The 20297-nt window shown below is 43.6% G+C and overlaps 1 protein-coding gene and 1 non-coding gene across 2 annotated transcripts in view; both read right to left on the bottom strand.

Annotated features, from left to right (window-relative positions):
• CIMIP2C (ciliary microtubule inner protein 2C) overlaps positions 1–16686 on the bottom strand; it is a 46542-nt gene extending 29856 nt beyond the window's left edge. The window contains exon 1 of the mRNA XM_073629038.1: positions 16481–16686. Within this exon, the coding sequence (XP_073485139.1) occupies positions 16481–16554 (74 nt within the window). The 5' untranslated portion in view covers positions 16555–16686. The remainder of the gene's footprint in view (positions 1–16480) is intronic.
• TRNAT-CGU (transfer RNA threonine (anticodon CGU)) lies at positions 5569–5640 on the bottom strand. The gene has a single exon. It is a non-coding gene; the product is annotated as a tRNA-Thr (tRNA).
• Positions 16687–20297: the final 3611 nt, after the last annotated feature.

The raw sequence follows: 20297 nt of genomic DNA on the forward strand, positions 1-20297 counted from the left end.
TAATTACCACAGCCATTTCATCTGAGGGAAATCCTGAAAACATGACCTGTTGGGGCGCCTTGAGGACTGGAGTTGAGAAACACTGCCCTGGATACACCTGTTGATCTTGCCAGATAAGTACACACATTGAGCAATCCTCCACTAACTGCTGACATTGTAACTGTACAACATTCACCACAAATCATTGCCCTATGCATTATTACTCTTCACTTGGCCACCGTTTCCACCCTGAGCATCAAGTGTCAGAGGAAGTTTCAACAAAACATTTAAGCACAGCCATACAAACATAAGGAAATAAGCCTTTTCATTCCATATTAAGAGGAAAGAGAGTTTAAAATGTCCCTATGGCGTGTTCCACAAGTCTCAGTATAGTGTTTGAGTTTGGGTTCAGACACAAGGCAGAGGAAGGCACAGTGGCAAAGTGGTAAGGTGTTGGTCTTGTAAACCAAAGATTCATGGGTTCAATCCCCATCTGTGTGAAGCCCTGTGCTTTATAAAGTACTACATATGAATATAGCTAATGTGTTAAATACCTTCTTTTAAACATTTCTAATTAGTGTAAGAAAGGATAGTACATGACTTTTTGGTGGGTAGTGTACTGGTACCTTGGTGGCAGTCTGTGGAGGCGTGTGTAACCTACAAGTAGATATGCTGTAATATATACTCCAATGTAACTAAGCTAGATGAAAAATCAGTTTTTTCAAAACAACTTAAACCAGTGTTTTAACGTAAATCAGCAAAAAACAATATAACATAAATCATGAAGAGCAAATCATCAAGTGTCCATCAAAAGTGTCCATAGAATCATGCAGTGCTCTGTGCTCCTCAATATACTTCAACAATCGAGCAGCTTCTTCTGTGTAGATAAGTCACCCATGTGTAGCACCCTCTACCAATAAGTAGGTGCTAGTAGTAATAGGATTTTTACTAGGAGACTGTCAGCACAGGCAAATTTAGACAGGCCTATGCTGTAAGCTAGGCCTGTCTGTTTTGATCTGGGGGGATGGGAGTGGTTAGTGTAGCAGTGGGTGTGACCACCTGTGCTCTAATTCTGAGGCGCCTCCCCTGCTTCCAGGGAGAATGTTCTGGAAGAGGGGTAGGGCCTGGGACTGGAGTGGCAGGCAGCTCATGTGGAAGTCCTGACCAATCCTCAACTGGTATTGTCAGGGGGCAGGCCTCCTATATAAGCTGAGGTAACATGCCACTGGGGAGGAGTTGTCAGCTAAGTGAAATGGAGGATGGAATACTAGACAGCAGCAGGGGGGCACCCCCATCTGGGGGGGGAGCGGTGCGCCGATCGCAGGAGGAGGCCCAGGGAGAGCTGTGAAAGAACTTTGCCATTATATGGTCATTGGCAGTGTCTTTATCATTACACAGTCATTGGTAAAGAACTCCTGGAGCAGAGGGGCAGGTGAAGCTGTCGGAACGTATGGTCCGGTCAAGTTCTCCATCAAGGACTGAGGGTAGAGAAAGGTCGGTGAGTGTACCACAGTGGTGGGCTGGATGTGCCAGGAAGTCTGTGAGGGAACTTTGTTTTTACACGGTCATCAGCAAAGTCTTCATCATTACACGGTCAATAATGGGGAGTCCTGGATCAGAGGAGAGACTGTGGGGATATGTGTCAAATCGATGTGGCCTGAGGGCACAGGAATTGCAAGCTGGGCTGGCTGGGAAAAGTAGTCCCCCAAGCAACATGTGCTTTTAAACTACTAGGCCTCCGGTGAGAGTTGATGCAGGCCTCTGGCCTAGTAGCAGTGAGCAATCAGAGCCAGCTTAAGGATTTATTCAGAGTGGGTCCTTCTTGCTTACAGAAGAGGATGTGACATTACTTTACTTCAGGATAAGCTTTGTGCAGGAGAGGAGTTCTGGGAACATCACCTTTACACGGTCAAGAGTGAGGTCCTCATTCCTTACATGTTAATGGTTCAGGAATGCCTGAAAACAATAGTCTGCGGGAGTTATGCAGAGGAGGAGCAACAGTCTGCATTGTGATGCAGGAGGAAGATCATAGCAATTAATAAATGCACATCATCTCTTCTGGCTCTAACTATGTGCTAGTGTGTGAAATCTTTAAAATATGATGGCAAATGAACTATCCTATGGGCATCCCATATAACCTTTTCCCCAACCAAGTTGTACCCCCCAATAAACAAAAACAAAACCAGAAAAAGACCGTTAATTGTCTCTGCAAGTGATGTTTGGGAGTCTGGCAGCGGGATGAATGGGTGGATGTTTGTTACTAGTGGTAACTACACCGCTACACATGTATTTTATCCTTTAACACAGACCACTCACCGGATCGCCATGACCCTCTATTGCAGGGGACTCAAACTGGCGGCCCTCCAGCTGTTGCCGAACTACAAGTCTCATGAGGCATTGGAAGCCTGACAGTTACAAGTATGACTCCCCACAGGCACAGGCATGATGGGACTTGTAATTTCACAACAGCTGGAGTGCCACCAGTTTGAGACCCCTGTTCTATTGTAATGTGGGTCATACAGCTCTTTTCCCCTTTAAGGGAGGGGGACCCCGGACCAGTATCTCTCTCTCCTCCAAAGAAAATCACTCTCCCAAATTAGAAGTCACCAAAAAGGAAGAAAAGCTTACATTGTGTAAAATCCTCACTTTATTAAAAACACTTCAGCTTATGATTTATATTATATTGTTTTTGCTGATTTACATTGAAACACTGGTTTAAGTTGTTTTGAAAATCCTGATTTTTCACCTAGCGCCGCTACATTGGGCTATATAATATAGCACTTATACACTGGGTGTGTAAGGGTAGCAGCGTTTAGTACATACATATATGGAAAGTTTTTGTATATTTTGTCATTTTTCTTGGTTAGTCCGAGGCTCGGGTTTATTGATTTGTCAGTTACAAGTAGATCAAAGAGCAAAGAATAGACAGGTAAAACATTCTAGAATATGTAAAGGGGGTGCATTAAACACTATCTACATCCTCTGAGCATTTCTTACACTGTTGGGAGCTTCTAGGCTACACAGCTAGCCTATGCCTCCAGTCAAATGTGGGTTCTAAGATCCCCACCTTACCACTTGGCCATGGTGCCTTCCTCGAGTGGCTCTTGGGTATGGAAGTTTTCAATAAAGAATCTAAAGACAGCCAAGTAGTTATGGTTTAAAGTAAATAGACCACCTGAAGGATTCAGACTTTTCAATTAGCCGTCCAGGTCTCCTACAAACCTTAATATACTGTCTATTAGACTTAAGCTTGCTATAGTTGAGGCTACAGTGGCCAAGTGGCAAGGCTTTGGTCTCAACAACCAAGGATAATGGCCTCAATCCCCATCTGTTCCTGTTCTAGGCAATTGCCTGAAATCTTGTGATTTTAGTTTAGTCATGATGCACTACATAAAAAAACAGTAAATGTGATAAAAAAACATTTCCTAGTATTATAATAATGCATCAGTCTAGTCCCATTTATCAGGAAAACACATGCCTATCGAGGGCTACCGGTATGAAAGGAGTTCATAATAATATAAGAGGCACTTAGATCGGCAGGGGTATCTTAGCAAGCATCCCCTTGGTACATGACCAAGATACACATGTTGGTCTTGCCAGACAAATGCACACACATGCATCTGAACAACCCTCTACTTGGCCACTGTGCCCTCTCTGAGTGTCAATTGTGGGAAGAAGTTCCAACAAAACATGTGAGCACCACCACATTAACATATGAAAAGAAAGACTTTTCATTCCCTATTATGAGGAAGAGGGTGTCAAATGTCCCTGCTGTGTGTCCTTTGAGTCTCAGTATAGTGTTTATGTTTGGTGTCTGACCTGAGAAAGGTGAAGGCACAGTGGACAAGTGGTAAGGTGTTGGTCTTGCAATTCTAAGATCATGGGTTCAATCCTTATATTTGCCTCAAATTGTGTGATTTTAGTTTTTAGTTTAGTCTTGATGCACTACGTTAAAAAACAGTAAATGTGTTGAAAAACATTTCCTAGTCTTATAATATTGCATCAGTCTAGTCCAGGGGTCTCAAACGGGCCCATTGATGCCTAAATGCATTGAGTTGCATTGGGTTGCAACCTAATAAAGTGGCCAGTGAGTATATTTATATATATATATATATATATATATATATATATATATATATATATATATATATATATATATATATATTTTTTTTTTTTTTTTTTTTTCTGTATATATGTAGATATATTTTTATTATGTTGTATGTTTAAAAGATTTTTAACCCCTTGCCCCTTAACCCCTTGCCGCCGAGCGTACGCAGATGTGCGTACTCAGCTTTCGGGGTTATACCAGGATGATGCCCGCAGCTGCAGGCATCATCCCCGTACTGTTTTTTAGAGCCAGCGATCGGCTTTCTGGCGATAACAACCGATGTGGCTAAAAGCCGCTCGGCTGTTATACCGGAGGAGCAGGAGGGGACGCCCACCTCCCGCTGCCTCCCGCCGCTCTTACCGGGCCTCCCGTTCCACCAGGAGCCTCGATCAACAATTCGCCGCCTCCAGCGGCTACTGACAGTCTGGAAGCCTCCTAATTGTAAACACGGAAGGGACGTCATGACGTCACTTCCCGTTTACTCGGTTGCCAATGGCGCCAGTTTAAAAAAAATATACAGTATTAAGAATCGTCGAAAACGGCGATCTGAATACTTTGAAGTGCAAAGGAGGGATCGGGGGTCTGAAAGACCCCCGATCCCTCCATAAAGAGTACCTGTCACCACCTATTACTGTCACAAGGGATGTTTACATTCCTTGTGACAGCAATAAAAATTATCAATTTTTTTTTTTTTTGAAAACACAATTTAATTATATAAAAATAAATAAAATAAATAAGAAAAAAAAAATGTTTAAAGCGCCCCCCCGTCGCCGCGAACTCGCGCAGCAAAGAAAACGCATACGGAAGTCACGCCCGCATATGTAAACGGTGTTCAAATCACACATGTGAGGTATCGCTGCGATCATCAGAGCGAGAGCAATAATTCTAGCACTAGACCTCCTCTGTAACTCTAACCTGGTAACCATAAAAAAAATTTAAAGCGTCGCCTATGGAAATTCTTAGGTACCGTAGTTTGTCGCCATTCCACGAGTGCGTGCAATTATAAAGCGTGACATGTTTGGTATCTATTTACTCGGCGTAACAGCATCTTTCACGTTATACAAAAAAATTGGGCTAACTTTACTGTTTCGTTTTTTTTTTAATTCATGAAAGTGTCCCTTTTCCCAAAAAGTTGCGTTTAAAACACCGCTGCACAAATACCGCGTGACATAAAATATTCCAACAATCGCCATATTATTCTCTAGATTCTCTGCTAAAAATATATATAATGTTTGAGGGCTCTAAGTAATTTTCTAGCAAAAAATACGGATTTTAACTTGTAAACACCAAATGTCAAAAATAGGCTTAGTCATGAAAGGGTTAATATACAATATGTACACACACTGACACATGAGCAATTCTCAAAGGCCACTGCTTGTCTATAATATTAGGACATTTTTAAGTAACTCAGCATTTTTCCCTGTTAATAAATAACAGATTATATGTAACACATCATAAAGAAACCATCAGATATTGGCTTCAGGCACAGATGGGGATTGAACCCATGATCTTTGGTTTACGAGACCAACGCCTTACCACTTGGCCACTGTGCCTAGACAATAAACATTGGGGGAGGAAAGTTTCAACAAAGCAACTTAGAGTAGTCAAGTAAACATATGATAAGATAACTTTACATTCCCTATATATGTTTTTGGAGAGCAATTTCAAGCAACAAAAGAAACCAATCAGTGAACAGTTAGCCCCGGTTCATACTAGAACACAATGCCGGAAAAAGTGCAATCGGTGTGTGTTTCCTGCACACCTTTAGATTTGCAGCGGGTTTTAGTGCAGTGTTAATGACATCCCAAAACGCAGGTCGCAAACGCAGTCTGTTTGCCTGCACCGGATCGCATGGAAAAAAAACAACCATGTGACCTGGTTGCAGTCTGTTTCAAAAAGTGGGAAATTTGAAAGAGAACTTAAATTGGTATCAAAGTTTTTTTGGAAGTTTGAATGTAATTAGTGCTAAAGGAAGTGGAATGACAGCGGGGGGGGGGTTGCAGGGTGAAGGGTTTAGGAAGTACACTCCCAGTGACCCTTTGAGGTGCTGTTTGGTTTAAAGTAAATAATAGACGTGTGCAATTCGTTTTTCCGAATTCGTTTTTTAACTAATTTAAAAAAAATTGTTAATTCGGAAATAACCGAATTCCCGAATTTCCGAATTTTTCTGAATATTTGGAAATTCGAAAATTCGGAAATTCAGAAATTAGAAATTTCAGGAATTAGAAAATTAGAAAATTTGGAAACCTGGAAACTTGAAAATCCAGAAATCCGAAAATAACAAAGGAACAAAAATCTGAACATCCAAAAATTTGAAATAATAACTTACTAAAAATAACTAATTATTAAATTATAGGTATTGCTTTCTTTTCAAATTTGGCTGTTAGCGAACGTAATGAATCCGAATTTATCTGAAGTTACGAATTATCCGAAAAAAAAGGAATGCCGCATCTGAACGAATGGAACAGAACAAAATAATAATAAATAATAATAATAATAAGTTATTATTTTTATTATTTATTTCTATTAATTCGTAATGTTCCATTCCTTTAGATTCGGCATTTGTTATTACGGATTATTTGTAACTTCGGATAAATTTGTATTCGTTATGTTCGCTAATCGCCAAATTTGAAAGGAAGTTCCAATACCTATAATTTAATAGTTGGTAATAGCTATTATTAGTTAGTTATTATTTCATATTTCAAATTTTCGTTTTTTCTAATTTTCAGATTGTTGTTCTTTAGAATTTTCGGATTTTCATTCTTATTTTTGGATTTCCGAATTTTCGAACTTTTGTAATGCGTAATTATAAAAATAAAAAAACTACTGACACAGTCCACGCCTCATCAGTGCCACCTATCAGTGCCCATCGGTGCTGCATATTAGTGCCAATGTCACATGACATACAAAAGTATCGGTACTTGTACTCGATCTTAAAGCGGTTGTAAAGGTGTTTTTTTTTTTTTTTTAAAATAACAAACATGTTATACTTACCTTCACTGTGCAGCTCGTTCTGCACAGAGTGGCCCCGAACCTGGTCTTCTGGGGTCCCTCGGCGGCTGTTTCAGCTCCTCCCCGCAAGCATTCACCACCTTCATGCGAGCTCCCTCGCACGGTGGTGAGTGCTTGCGGGCGCGCTCCCGTGATACAGCCGGCGGCTATAGCCGCTCGCTGTATCACTCGGCCCCGCCCCCCGGCGCGTCGCGTCATCGGATGTGATTGACAGCAGCGCGAGCCAATGGCTGCGCTGCTTTCAATCCATCCACTGCAGCCAATCAGCGGCCAGGGTGAGCGGAGGAACAGATGTCGGGAACGCGAAGCTGACTTTCGAGGCGTCAGGTAAGTAAAACAGGGGGCCTGGGGGCGGCGGTTCTGTCAGAAGTTTTTTCACCTTAATGCATAGAATGCATTAAGGTGAAAAAATTTTTACCTTTACAACCCCTTTAAAAAGTGCTATTGGTGCTATCCTAGTATTTATAGTTTTTTTTATATCTATACAAAAATGTTTTGTCTTTCATTTCTATTTTAAGCGGAATGGGTTATTTTACAAGGTGATCATTTCCAATCGCTTTAAGAAGTCCCGGTACAGACAGCGCCATTTAAAAGCAATGTTTCTAAGTAGTAGGAAAAGCGTTCGGTCTGCAGGCGGTAGGGATGGCGGGGAGTAAATATCTCTGACATGGAATATCTTTGTAATAACCGCTGTGAAGGAAACTCCGCTATTAAAAGAAGGAATAAAATGAGCCCCCGAGGGGCCCCCCATCCAGTGTGTAACTATTATCACAAATGATGTGATTCCAATCCTCATCAGTATGAGCGGTGAGAGGGCTGCCAGCCTGCCATCCATCGCCAGTCAGGATTGCCCCCCTGTGCTTCATTATACAGCCAATAAAACAAAGCCCAATTACGGGGGATGTCTGGGAGGACGGCTTCCATACACAAGGTTTAATGAAAGATTCAAGACATTTCCATCCTCTCCGCCGGGACTCCACCAACAGATAACCCCCCCCCCCGCGGTATTCACCCTCAGTGCCAGGCTTCTGTACACACCATCAGGAGAGGGCGCTGCCACCATGGGAGGGCACAATACAATCCCTTATAATGATCATTGTTCTCAGCTAACCAACGTATGACTGAATACAGGAACCTTTATAGTATAGAGGACCCATCAATAATGTATCCTGACTTCAGAATTCCACAGGAGACCCTGACACTGACCACCAATGTATAGGGGCACTACACTGACCACCAATGTATGAGGACACTACACTGACCACCAATGTATAGGGGCACTACACTGACCACCAATGTATGGGGGCACTACACTGACCACCAATGTATGGGGGCACTACACTGACCACCAATGTATGAGGACACTACACTGACCACCAATGTATAGGGGCACTACACTGACCACCAATGTATGGGGGCACTACACTGACCACCAATGTATAGGGGCACTACACTGACCACCAATGTACGAGGACACTACACTGACCACCAATGTATAGGGGCACTACACTGACCACCAATGTACGGGGCACTACACTGACCACCAACGTACGAGGACACTACACTGACCACCAATGTATAGGGGCACTACACTGACCACCAATGTACGGGGCACTACACTGACCACCAATGTACGGGGCACTACACTGACCACCAATGTACAGGACACTACACTGACCACCAATGTACGGGGAACTACACTGACCACCAATGTATAGGGGCACTACACTGACCACCAATGTACGGGGAACTACACTGACCATCAATGTACGAGGACACTACACTGACCACCAATGTACAGGGCACTACACTGACCACCAATGTACGGGGCACTACACTGACCACCAATGTATAGGGGCACTACACTGACCACCAATGTACGGGGCACTACACTGACCACCAATGTATGGGGCACTACACTGACCACCAATGTACAGGGCACTACACTGACCACCAATGTACAGGGCACTACACTGACCACCAATGTACGGGGCACTACACTGACCACCAATGTATAGGGGCACTACACTGACCACCAATGTACGGGGCACTACACTGACCACCAATGTATAGGGGCACTACACTGACCACCAATGTACGGGGCACTACACTGACCACCAATGTACAGGACACTACACTGACCACCAATGTACGGGGAACTACACTGACCACCAATGTATAGGGGCACTACACTGACCACCAATGTACGGGGAACTACACTGACCATCAATGTACGAGGACACTACACTGACCACCAATGTACGGGGACACTACACTGACCACCAATGTACGGGGACACTACACTGACCACCAATGTACGGGGAACTACACTGACCATCAATGTACGAGGACACTACACTGACCACCAATGTACGGGGACACTACACTGACCACCAATGTACGGGGGCACTACACTAACCACCAATGTACGAGGACACTACACTGACCACCAATGTACGGGGGCACTACACTGACCACCAATGTACGGGGGCACTACACTAACCACCAATGTACGAGGACACTACACTGACCACCAATGTACGGGGACACTACACTGACCACCAATGTACGGGGCCACTACACTAACCACCAATGTACGAGGCCACCACACTGACCACCAATGTACGGGGACACTACACTGACCACCAATGTACGAGGGCACTACACTAACCACCAATGTACGAGGACACTACACTGACCACCAATGTACGGGGACACTACACTGACCACCAATGTACGGGGACACTACACTGACCACCAATGTACGGGGACACTACACTAACCACCAATGTATGAGGCCACCACACTGACCACCAATGTACGGGGACACTACACTGACCACCAATGTACGGAGCACTACACTGGCCACCAATGTACGGGGGCACTACACTGACCACCAATGTACGAGGGCACTACACTGACCACCAATGTACGGGGGCACTACACTGACCACCAATGTACGAGGGCACTACACTGACCACCAATGTATGGGGGCAATACACAGACCACCAATGTACGGGGGCACTACACTGACCACCAATGTATAGGGGCACTACACAGACCACCAATGTATGGGGGCACTACACAGACCACCAATATACGGGGGCACTACACTGACCACCAATGTACGAGGACAGTACACTGACCACCAATGTACGAGGACACTACACTGACCACCAATGTACGATGACACTACACTGACCACCAATGTACGGGGGCACTACACTGACCACCAATGTACGAGGGCACTACACTGGCCACCAATGTACGAGGACACTACACTGAGCACCAATGTACGGGGGCACTACACTGACCACCAATGTACGATGACACTACACTGACCACCAATGTACAGGGGCACTACACAGACCACCAATGTACAGGGGCACTACACTGACCACCAATGTACAGGGGCACTACACTGACCACCAATGTACAATGACACTACACTGACCACCAATGTACGGGGGCACTACACTGACCACCAATGTACAAGGACACTACACTGACCACCAATGTACAGGGCACTACACTGACCACCAATGTACGGGGCACTACACTGACCACCAATGTATAGGGGCACTACACTGACCACCAATGTACGGGGCACTACACTGACCACCAATGTACAGGACACTACACTGACCACCAATGTACGGGGAACTACACTGACCACCAATGTATAGGGGCACTACACTGACCACCAATGTACGGGGAACTACACTGACCATCAATGTACGAGGACACTACACTGACCACCAATGTACAAGGACACTACACTGACCACCAATGTACGAGGAGCACCACACTGACTGACCACCAATGTACGAGGACACTACACTGACTGACCACCAATGTACGAGGACACCACACTGACTGACCACCAATGTACGAGGACACCACACTGACTGACCACCAATGTACAAGGACACTACACTGACCACCAATGTACGAGGAGCACCACACTGACTGACCACCAATGTACGAGGACACTACACTGACTGACCACCAATGTACGAGGACACCACACTGACTGACCACCAATGTACGAGGACACCACACTGACTGACCACCAATGTACGAGGACACCACACTGACTGACCACCAATGTATGAGGAGCACCACACTGACTGACCACCCATGTAAGGAGGAAGGGCAATTATTAGCTGTGTGTTTCTTTTCTGGTTCTTCTTATTTGCACACAATACTATGCAATGTACATATTTTGGTTATACTGATAAATGCTCTTCTTTAAAAATCACAAATGCCATCAATTAGAATTTGGATGGAAGTCGGACTGCAGTAAAAATCTTTCTTCATATATAAAGTATTTGGCAGGAAGGTGATCACATCAGACAAGGACCGGGGGGACATCTGGGATGAATTAAAGGATAATATGACATCATGTCAATGTGACAGCAGGGGGCGGTAGTGTACACACAATAATACTCCAAGGGATCTTTTTCAAACCGTAGTATGTGAAAATGTTTTTTATTCCTCTGATTGGTGCGCACAATCCTATCTATTCCCTGAGATCTCTGCTACAAATGACTTCGAATTAGAACACAATGCTCTGAAAGGAGACTGTGTGGTTCTAATCGGTGTTAAGTTCGCATTGTAAAGGATCAGGGTAATGAAGATGAAATGATCACATTCCTGTATCACACACCTTGCTTCTATGTATACAGTAGGTAGTAATTATATACCGGATGAAGATGAGGGCAGACCTGCTTTCTGCCTTACACGGTGGCCATACTGATCCTTCAATCTCACTGCAAGGTCTACCACACCGGGCCTGCCTGGATATTGTCCACTATCTGCAGTCTTTAATGATGGCAATATAATCATGGGGATCATTCACAAAGGTGTAGAAGGGACCCTTAGGGACAGTGGCGTTGCTATGGGGGTGCGGCCCGCACCCGGGTGACACCCATCAGAGAGGTGACACCAGAGCTTTTTTTTGCCCGGTGACCACCTCCGGCAATAGCCCCTTACGCGCGCTCACTGCTTTCACTTTCACACAGAACAGGTGACAGCGCCCCACTGTCCTTCCACCCTGGCTGTACATGGCAATCCTTGCACCCTGTACATAGCAAACTTCTGAGCCTTGCACCCAGTACATAGCAAACTTCTGGGCCCTGCACCCTGTACATAGCAAACTTCTGGGCCCTGCACCCTGTACATAGCAAACTTCTGGGCCTTGCACCCTGTACATAGCAAACTTCTGGGCCCTGCACCCTGTACATAGCAAACTTCTGGGCCCTGCACCCTGTACATAGCAAACTTCTGGGCCCTGCACCCTGTACATAGCAAACTTCTGGGCCTTGCACCCTGTACATAGCAAACTTCTGGGCCATGCACCCTGTACATAGCAAACTTCTGGGCCTTGCACCCTGTACATAGCAAACTTCTGGGCCTTGCACCCTGTACATAGCAAACTTCTGGGCCCTGCACCCTGTACATAGCAAACTTCTGGGCCCTGCACCCTGTACATAGCAAACTTCTGGGCCCTGCACCCTGTACATAGCAAACTTCTGGGCCCTGCACCCTGTACATAGCAAACTTCTGGGCCTTGCACCCTGTACATACCAAACTTCTGAACCCTGCACCCTGTACATAGCAAACTTCTGGGCCTTGCACCCTGTACATACCAAACTTCTGAACCCTGCACCCTGTACATAGCAAACTTCTGGGCCCTGCACCCTGTACATACCAAACTTCTGAACCCTGCACCCTGTACATAGCAAACTTCTGGGCCCTGCACCTTGTACATAGCAAACTTCTGAACCCTGCACCCTGTACATAGCAAACTTCTGAACCCTGCACCCTGTACATAGCAAACTTCTAAGCCCTGCACCCTGTACATAGCAAACTTCTGGGCCCTGCACCCTGTACATAGCAAACTTCTGGGCCCTGCACCCTGTACATAGCAAACTTCTAAGCCCTGCACCCTGTACATAGCAAACTTCTGGGCCCTGCACCCTGTACATAGCAAACTTCTGGGCCTTGCACCCTGTACATACCAAACTTCTGAACCCTGCACCCTGTACATAGCAAACTTCTGGGCCCTGCACCCTGTACATACCAAACTTCTGAACCCTGCACCCTGTACATAGCAAACTTCTGGGCCCTGCACCCTGTACATAGCAAACTTCTGAACCCTGCACCCTGTACATAGCAAACTTCTGAACCCTGCACCCTGTACATAGCAAACTTCTGAACCCTGCACCCTGTACATAGCAAACTTCTAAGCCCTGCACCCTGTACATAGCAAACTTCTAAGCCCTGCACCCTGTACATAGCAAACTTCTGGGCCCTGCACCCTGTACATAGCAAACTTCTAAGCCCTGCACCCTGTACATAGCAAACTTCTGGGCCCTGCACCCTGTACATAGCAAACTTCTGCACCCTGTTTGTATCACATTCCTGAACGCTGCACTCTGTAGTGTACTTCTGAACCCTGTGCATAATGCACTGATGGTATTTAACAATGCCTTTGTATGGCCCTCCCATTGACAGCACACCTACCCTTGATCGCGGTGTGCTCTCCCCCTGTGAGGGGGGGATTGTGGTGGGGGCGTGGTTGAGCCCTGGGTGACACCATCAAGTGTATTGTGGCAGGCTAGACAGGAGAGAGCCTTATGCGCTACCCTGCCAAGCCCTGCTGTCACTCCACAGCGACAGGACAGAGCACAGCAGCAAGCTAGGAAGTGAGAGCTGTGATGGTGCGGTAAAACATAGTATTTCCCCCCCAGGGGGGGGGGGGGTGAAACCATGTTTTACCGCACCAGGTGACACCAACCCTAGTGACCCTCATTCTGTGTGAATTGGGCAAAATTGAATCTTATTAGACTATTTCCTGTGCGGATCAAATTTTTTTCATTGATTTAAAATGGAATATACTGCATTTGGCCACTATATGGCGCCACTTATTGGACTTTCCTGTAATACTTAGCACCATCTAGTGGACAAATGTTTTATTTTTACATTTTAAATCAATTAAAAAACATTCAACAAGCACAGGAAAAACCTAATAACATTTTTTTTTTTGCCTCATTCACACAGAACGAATGTACATGAACTTTCACTGGTTGAATTACTATGCATTTTTTTATTTATTTTTATAAATACACCCTTTGCTATGTATGTGTAAATTGCTCAGTGTTTTGAACAACACTGTGGAATATGTGAGACCTAAATAAATATAAAATAATAGTGTATGACTGTGGTAGAGATATTAAAGTGCAAGCTCTTCGGATGGGACTGGCTCAGTGTTCTCTGTACAACACTGCAGTATATGTCAGAGCTATATAAATGTACAATCATAATGTATGACTGTTGGATGACATTAGAGTGTAAGCTCCTCTGGTACAGAAAGTGATGTCACTGGTTTAGTGTTTTCTGTACAGCGCTGTGGTCATACCTCCCAACTTTTCGAGAAGGGAACGAGGGACACCTTTTAGCAAATGTATGTAGGCAGAGGCCACGCCCCCTTAAAGGAGAATTATACGTTTAAAAAAAAACGATTAGGTAGCCCACAAGTGCTTTTTTTTTTTTTACTACTATTATTACTTCATACTGGTTTTGAAATTTACAAATGTAGAAATTAAGAAATTGGATGAAAAGTTTAACACTGAGAAACACTTTTTGATATATAGATCAGAGCAAAATGAGGGACAAATGAGGAGGAAAGAGGGACAGAGGGACATTGCTCCAAATCAGGGACAGTCCTTCCAAATCAGGGGAGGTACGGCTGTGGTATATGTCAGAGCTATAGTATCGTATAATAATATTGTGTGTGACTGTGGTGGGGACATTAGAGTGTAAGCTCCTCTGGTGCAGAGACTGATGTGATTGGCTTAGTGATCTCTGTACAGAACCATGGAATATGTCAGCGCTATATAAATGTATAACAATAGCGTGTGACTATGGGAGGACATTAGAGTGCAAGCTCCTCCGGTACAGACAGTATTGTCACTGCCTTGGTGTTTTCTGGTACAGTGCTGTGCTGTGGTATATGTCAGAGCTATATTAATGAATAATAATATTGTGTGACTGTGGTGGGAACATTAGAGTGTAAGCTCTTCTGGTGCAGAGACTGATGTGACTGGCTTAGTGAGCTCTGTACAGCACCGTGGAGCTATATAAATGTATAATAGTAGTGTGTGACTGTGGGAGGACATTAGAGTGTAAGCTCTTCTGGTACAGACAGTGATGTTGCTGGCCTAGTGTTTTCTGTACAGTGATGTGGTAGATGTCAGAACTATATTAATATTGTGTGAGTGCGGCGGGGCATTAGAGTGTAAGCTCCTCTGATACAGAGAATGTTACTGGCTTAGTAGCAGAGCTGTGGTATATGTCAGAGCTATACTAATGTATAATAACTTTGTTATTTGTTGTAACATTGTATAATATCATTGTTAACATTGTGTGTGACTGTGGTGGAAACATTAGAGTGTAAGCTCTTCTGGAACAGAGAATGCAACTGGCTTAGTAATCTCTGTACAGCACCATGGAATATGTCAGAGCTATATAAATGTATAATAGTAGTGTGTGACTGTGGGAGGACATTAGAGCGTAAGCTCTTCTGGTACAGACAGTGGTGTTGCTGGCCTAGTGTTTTCTGTACAGTGCTGTGGTATATGGCAGAGCTATATAAATGTATAATAGTAGTGTGTGACTGTGGGAGGACATTAGAGTGTAAGCTTCTCTGGTACAGACAGTGATGTTGCTGGCATAGTGTTTTCTGTACAGTGCTGTGGTATATGTCAGAGCTATATAAATGTATAATAGTAGTGTGTGACTGTGGGAGGACATTAGAGTGTAAGCTCTTCTGGTACAGACAGTGATGTTGCTGGCATAGTGTTTTCTGTACAGTGCTGTGGTATATGTCAGAGCTATATAAATGTATAATAGTAGTTTGTGACTGTGGGAGGACATTAGAGTGTAAGCTCCTCTGATACAGAGTATGTTACTGGCTTAGTAATCTCTGTACAGCACCATAGAATATGTCAGAGCTATATAAATGTATATAAAAAAAAAATGTGTGTGACATTAGAGTGTTAGCTCTTCTGGTGAGAGTCTGATGGGAAATGTGTTTATTGTACAACAGTGTAGCATATGTCAGCGCTATATAAAAGTATGATACTATTGTGTGTGTGGTGAGGCATTAGAGTGTAAGCTCCCCTGGTACAGAGAATGTGACTGGCTCAGTGATCTCTGTACAGCACTACGGTATATGTCAGAGCTAATACACTTTCCTTCCCCTCATTCAGGTCTGTGTATATAGTGCATTAGGCAGTGAGCAGGTGGGGAGGGGAGAGGGATCAGTTGTCCTTTAGGTGTGCAGACATGGAGCACATGTCATCCACTGACACTTACCCAGGCATGAGAGCAGGTGGGATGTAGGTGGCATTGTTGAGGGTGATCAATGTGCCGGCACTCCTGGACGCCATCTGTCACCCGGTGCCGTGACCAATGTGACTCACAGGGAAACCCAAGACCCTTGGCTGGAGGCTTCAGTACCCAGGACACACAGCTCTGTCCTCACAACGCTAACCTGCGTCTCCCTGGTAACCGTCACCGAGCAACCCGACAACACCACACTGTACACAATACACGCCTTCAGCCTGTGACATGCCAGGGGTTACTACTAACCAGAGAAACCAGTGGGTCAAAAACTACATAAAAGCAGACAAAAACGAATGACAGGTCATAATAAAGTCAATTCTTACTAGAGAGGGACCATGGGAGGGACCGTGCTTTGTACAGGCCATACACCATACAATGTGATTGAAAATTAGATCTACCTAAAAACTATATGTGATTGGAAAGTAATTGAATGGATTGTATAGGTTTGTCCTCATATTACATAGTATTAATAAATGTATATGAGATTGTAAAGGGATTGTACAATCAGATTGCAACAATTAAAAAGGGGTGCAGAGTAGAGAACATGTTAAAATCATTTCACCCAAGGCTGAGCACTAAAGTGTATAAAGCCCAAACTAGCTACACTCTTGGTCAGGGATGTAATTATGTATTGTGGGGTTTCATAGCAAAATTCTGATGGGGCCCCTAACTAAAGCCTTGTACACACGGTCAGATTATTGGACGAATTTTCGTCAGTTTTTTGTTGGATGCCACAATGGAAAGTGAAGAGGGTACTCACCATCAGAAAATTTTCTGATGACAGAATTCAACGTCAGAAGTGACGTAATGTGTTGAAGTGTCTTGTATGTGTTCTTTCATTTCTGAGCATGCCTAGTCTTGCTCTTCGGATTTTTTTTTGCCAGAAAATCGTACTAATGAAAAGAAAATCGGACGTTGTGGTCACATCAGACAAAAATTTTGGAGCCTGCATATCCAGTTTTTGTCTGCCGAAAATTCGTAATCGGCTGTCAAAAGCAGCATACTAACGATCAGAAAGTCGGCAGATCGTTCATCGGACGAAATTTATCTTCAAATTTTCTGACATTGTGTACGGGCCTTAAGACAGGCCATAGATGATGCGATTTCCATGGTTGCAGGAAAGAAAATTGCTTGATTCCCCCCATCAACACTGACTGTGGAATCTCTCTTGTGGAGCTATTGTGTTCTCCCAGAGTGTGTGTTTGTGTGTGTGTGTGTGTGTGTGTGTGTGTTTGTGTGTGTGGGGTGGGGAGATCCCCGCCAGGAGAACACAGTGATTATTGCTAGAGGCTATAGCATGTAAAAATCCAGCATGCTGGCTGTATCCAAGTCAATCGATGGATCAACTTGGGTACAATCAGCCTGCCCATAGATGGTTCAAATCTCTGCTAAGCCAGAGATCCCAGGTCCCTGATGAACCGGCCGTGATTTGAACCATCTGTTTGAACCAAACTTTTTGTAACTATGACAATACACGTCGTTGATCGTAACATCATTTATTATTTGCTCAGCTCCCCTTAACGCCTTTTCATTTTGCTCATGCATCTAAATGTGTATAGGCACGTCAAGCTCTTTGAGCATTTATGGATTTTATTAGCCAGAATATGAATTTATTCTGGCCATTGGAATTAATGAACACTCAAGCGCTAAACACAGCTAGCGTTTAGGCATTTATAGGCGTATTTGCACGCCTCAAGTGTTTTCTCGTCAAGCAGTTGTGGCCAGAAGCTAGACACGTGCACTGCCGAAAAGTTTGTTCATTTTTGTTTGATTTTTTTCGTTTTTAGGGTCATTCGTTATGATCACAACTCGTAAATTGGAAAATTTGTAAATTCGAAAATTTGAAAAATCCGAAAATAAGAAGGAAAATCCGAAAATTCGAAAGAATGAAAATCTGAAAATTCCAAATATTAACTAACTACTGTATGTACTCACTTATAGGCCGACCCGAATATAAGCCGAGGCACCTAATTTTACCACAAAAAACTGGGAAAACATATTGACTCGAGTATAAGCCTAGGGTGGGAAAATGCAGAAGCTACTGGGTAAACAATGCCCATCTGCAGCCTCACTGTGCCCCTCTGCAGCCTCACTGTGCCCATTTGCAGTCCAATGCCCCGTACACACGATCGGACTTTCCGATGGAAAATGTGTGATCGGAGCTTGTTGACGGAAATTCCGACCGTGTGTGGGCTCCATCAGACTTTTTCCATCAGAATTTCCGACACACAAAGTTTGAGAGCAGGATATAAAATTTTCTGACAACAAAATCCGTTCACATAAATTCCGATCGTGTGTAGACAATTCCGACAAACAAAGTTCCACGCATGCTCGGAATCAAGCAGAAGAGCCGCACTGGCTATTGAACTTCATTTTTCTCGGCTCGTCGTACGTGTTGTATGCCACTGCGTTTTTGACATTCGGAATTTCCGACCAACTTTTTTGTGTGACCGTGTGTATGCAAGACAAGTTTGAGCCAACATCCATCGGAAATAAATCCAGGATTTTGTTGTCGGAATGTGCGATCGTGTGTATGGGGCATAATTGTGCCCATTTGCAGCATAATTGTGCCCTCTGTAGTGTCACTGTGCTCATCTGTAGTGTCACTGTGCCTATCTGTAGTAACACTGTGCCCATCTGTAGTGACACTGTGCCCATCTGTAGTGACACTGTGCCCATCTGTAGTGACACTGTGCCCATCTGTAGTGACACTGTGCCCATCTGTAGTGACACTGTGCCCATCTGTAGTGGGGGGGGCTTTGTTACAATAGACGGCCAAACAGGTTGCATAACACAGCGGTAGACACACGCTGTTTTAGTAATGAAAGGTACGGCTCATTCGAGTATAAGCCGAGGGGCTGAAATACTCGGCTTATACTCGAGTATATACGGTAACTACGGTAACTAATAATAACTAACTATTAAATTATAAGTACTGAAATTTCCTTTCAAATTTGACTGTTAGTAAACGTAACGAATATAAATTTATTTGAGGTTACGAATTATCCGAAATACCGAGTGCCGCATCTAAACAAATGGAACGGATCAAATTAATAATAAATAATAATAATAAAAAGTTTGTATTAATATTATTATTATTATTATTGTTATTTATTATTATTAATTTGTTACGTTCCATTTATTTAGATACTTCATTAGTTATTTTGGATAATTCGTAACTTTGGATAAATTCGTACTTGTTACGTTGACTAACAGCCAAATTTTTAAGGAAATTCCAATACCTATAATTTAATAGTTAGTTATTATTTCAGATTTTCGAACTTTCAGGTTTTTGTTTTTTCGAACTTTAAGAATTTACGAATTTACACATCTACAAATTTTCAAAATTTTTACGAATTTATGAATTTTCGAATATTTGAATTTACGAATATTCGTAAAAATTTGTTAAACGGGTTTTCGTTAATTCAGATGTTTCCGAATTAATAAACTTGTCAAAATTAGTTAAAAAACAAATACATACGGAACTAAACATATTGCACATGTCTACCAGGAGCCTCCCAAACCACTCTTCACAATTTGGCATCGTTCACTACAACACATTTTTGGAGATTTTGGTTTAGTTTCCTATAAACTTCATTAGATCTTCCACTTTAAAGTTTAGGAATTTTAGGGTTTGCAATTTTTAGAAAAAAAAAATAATTCCAGAACTGATTGAATATTGTAGAAGTTCACTGAACCAAGGAAGCTACTTGGGTATAATACCTTCAGTTAAATGTGACTCGCTAGGCTACCCTGCGTCTAAAAGTACTTTTCAGTAACTCTTGAA

This window comes from Aquarana catesbeiana, linkage group LG04 (genome assembly GCF_042186555.1).
Source record: "Aquarana catesbeiana isolate 2022-GZ linkage group LG04, ASM4218655v1, whole genome shotgun sequence".
Taxonomy (NCBI): Eukaryota; Metazoa; Chordata; class Amphibia; order Anura; family Ranidae; genus Aquarana; species Aquarana catesbeiana.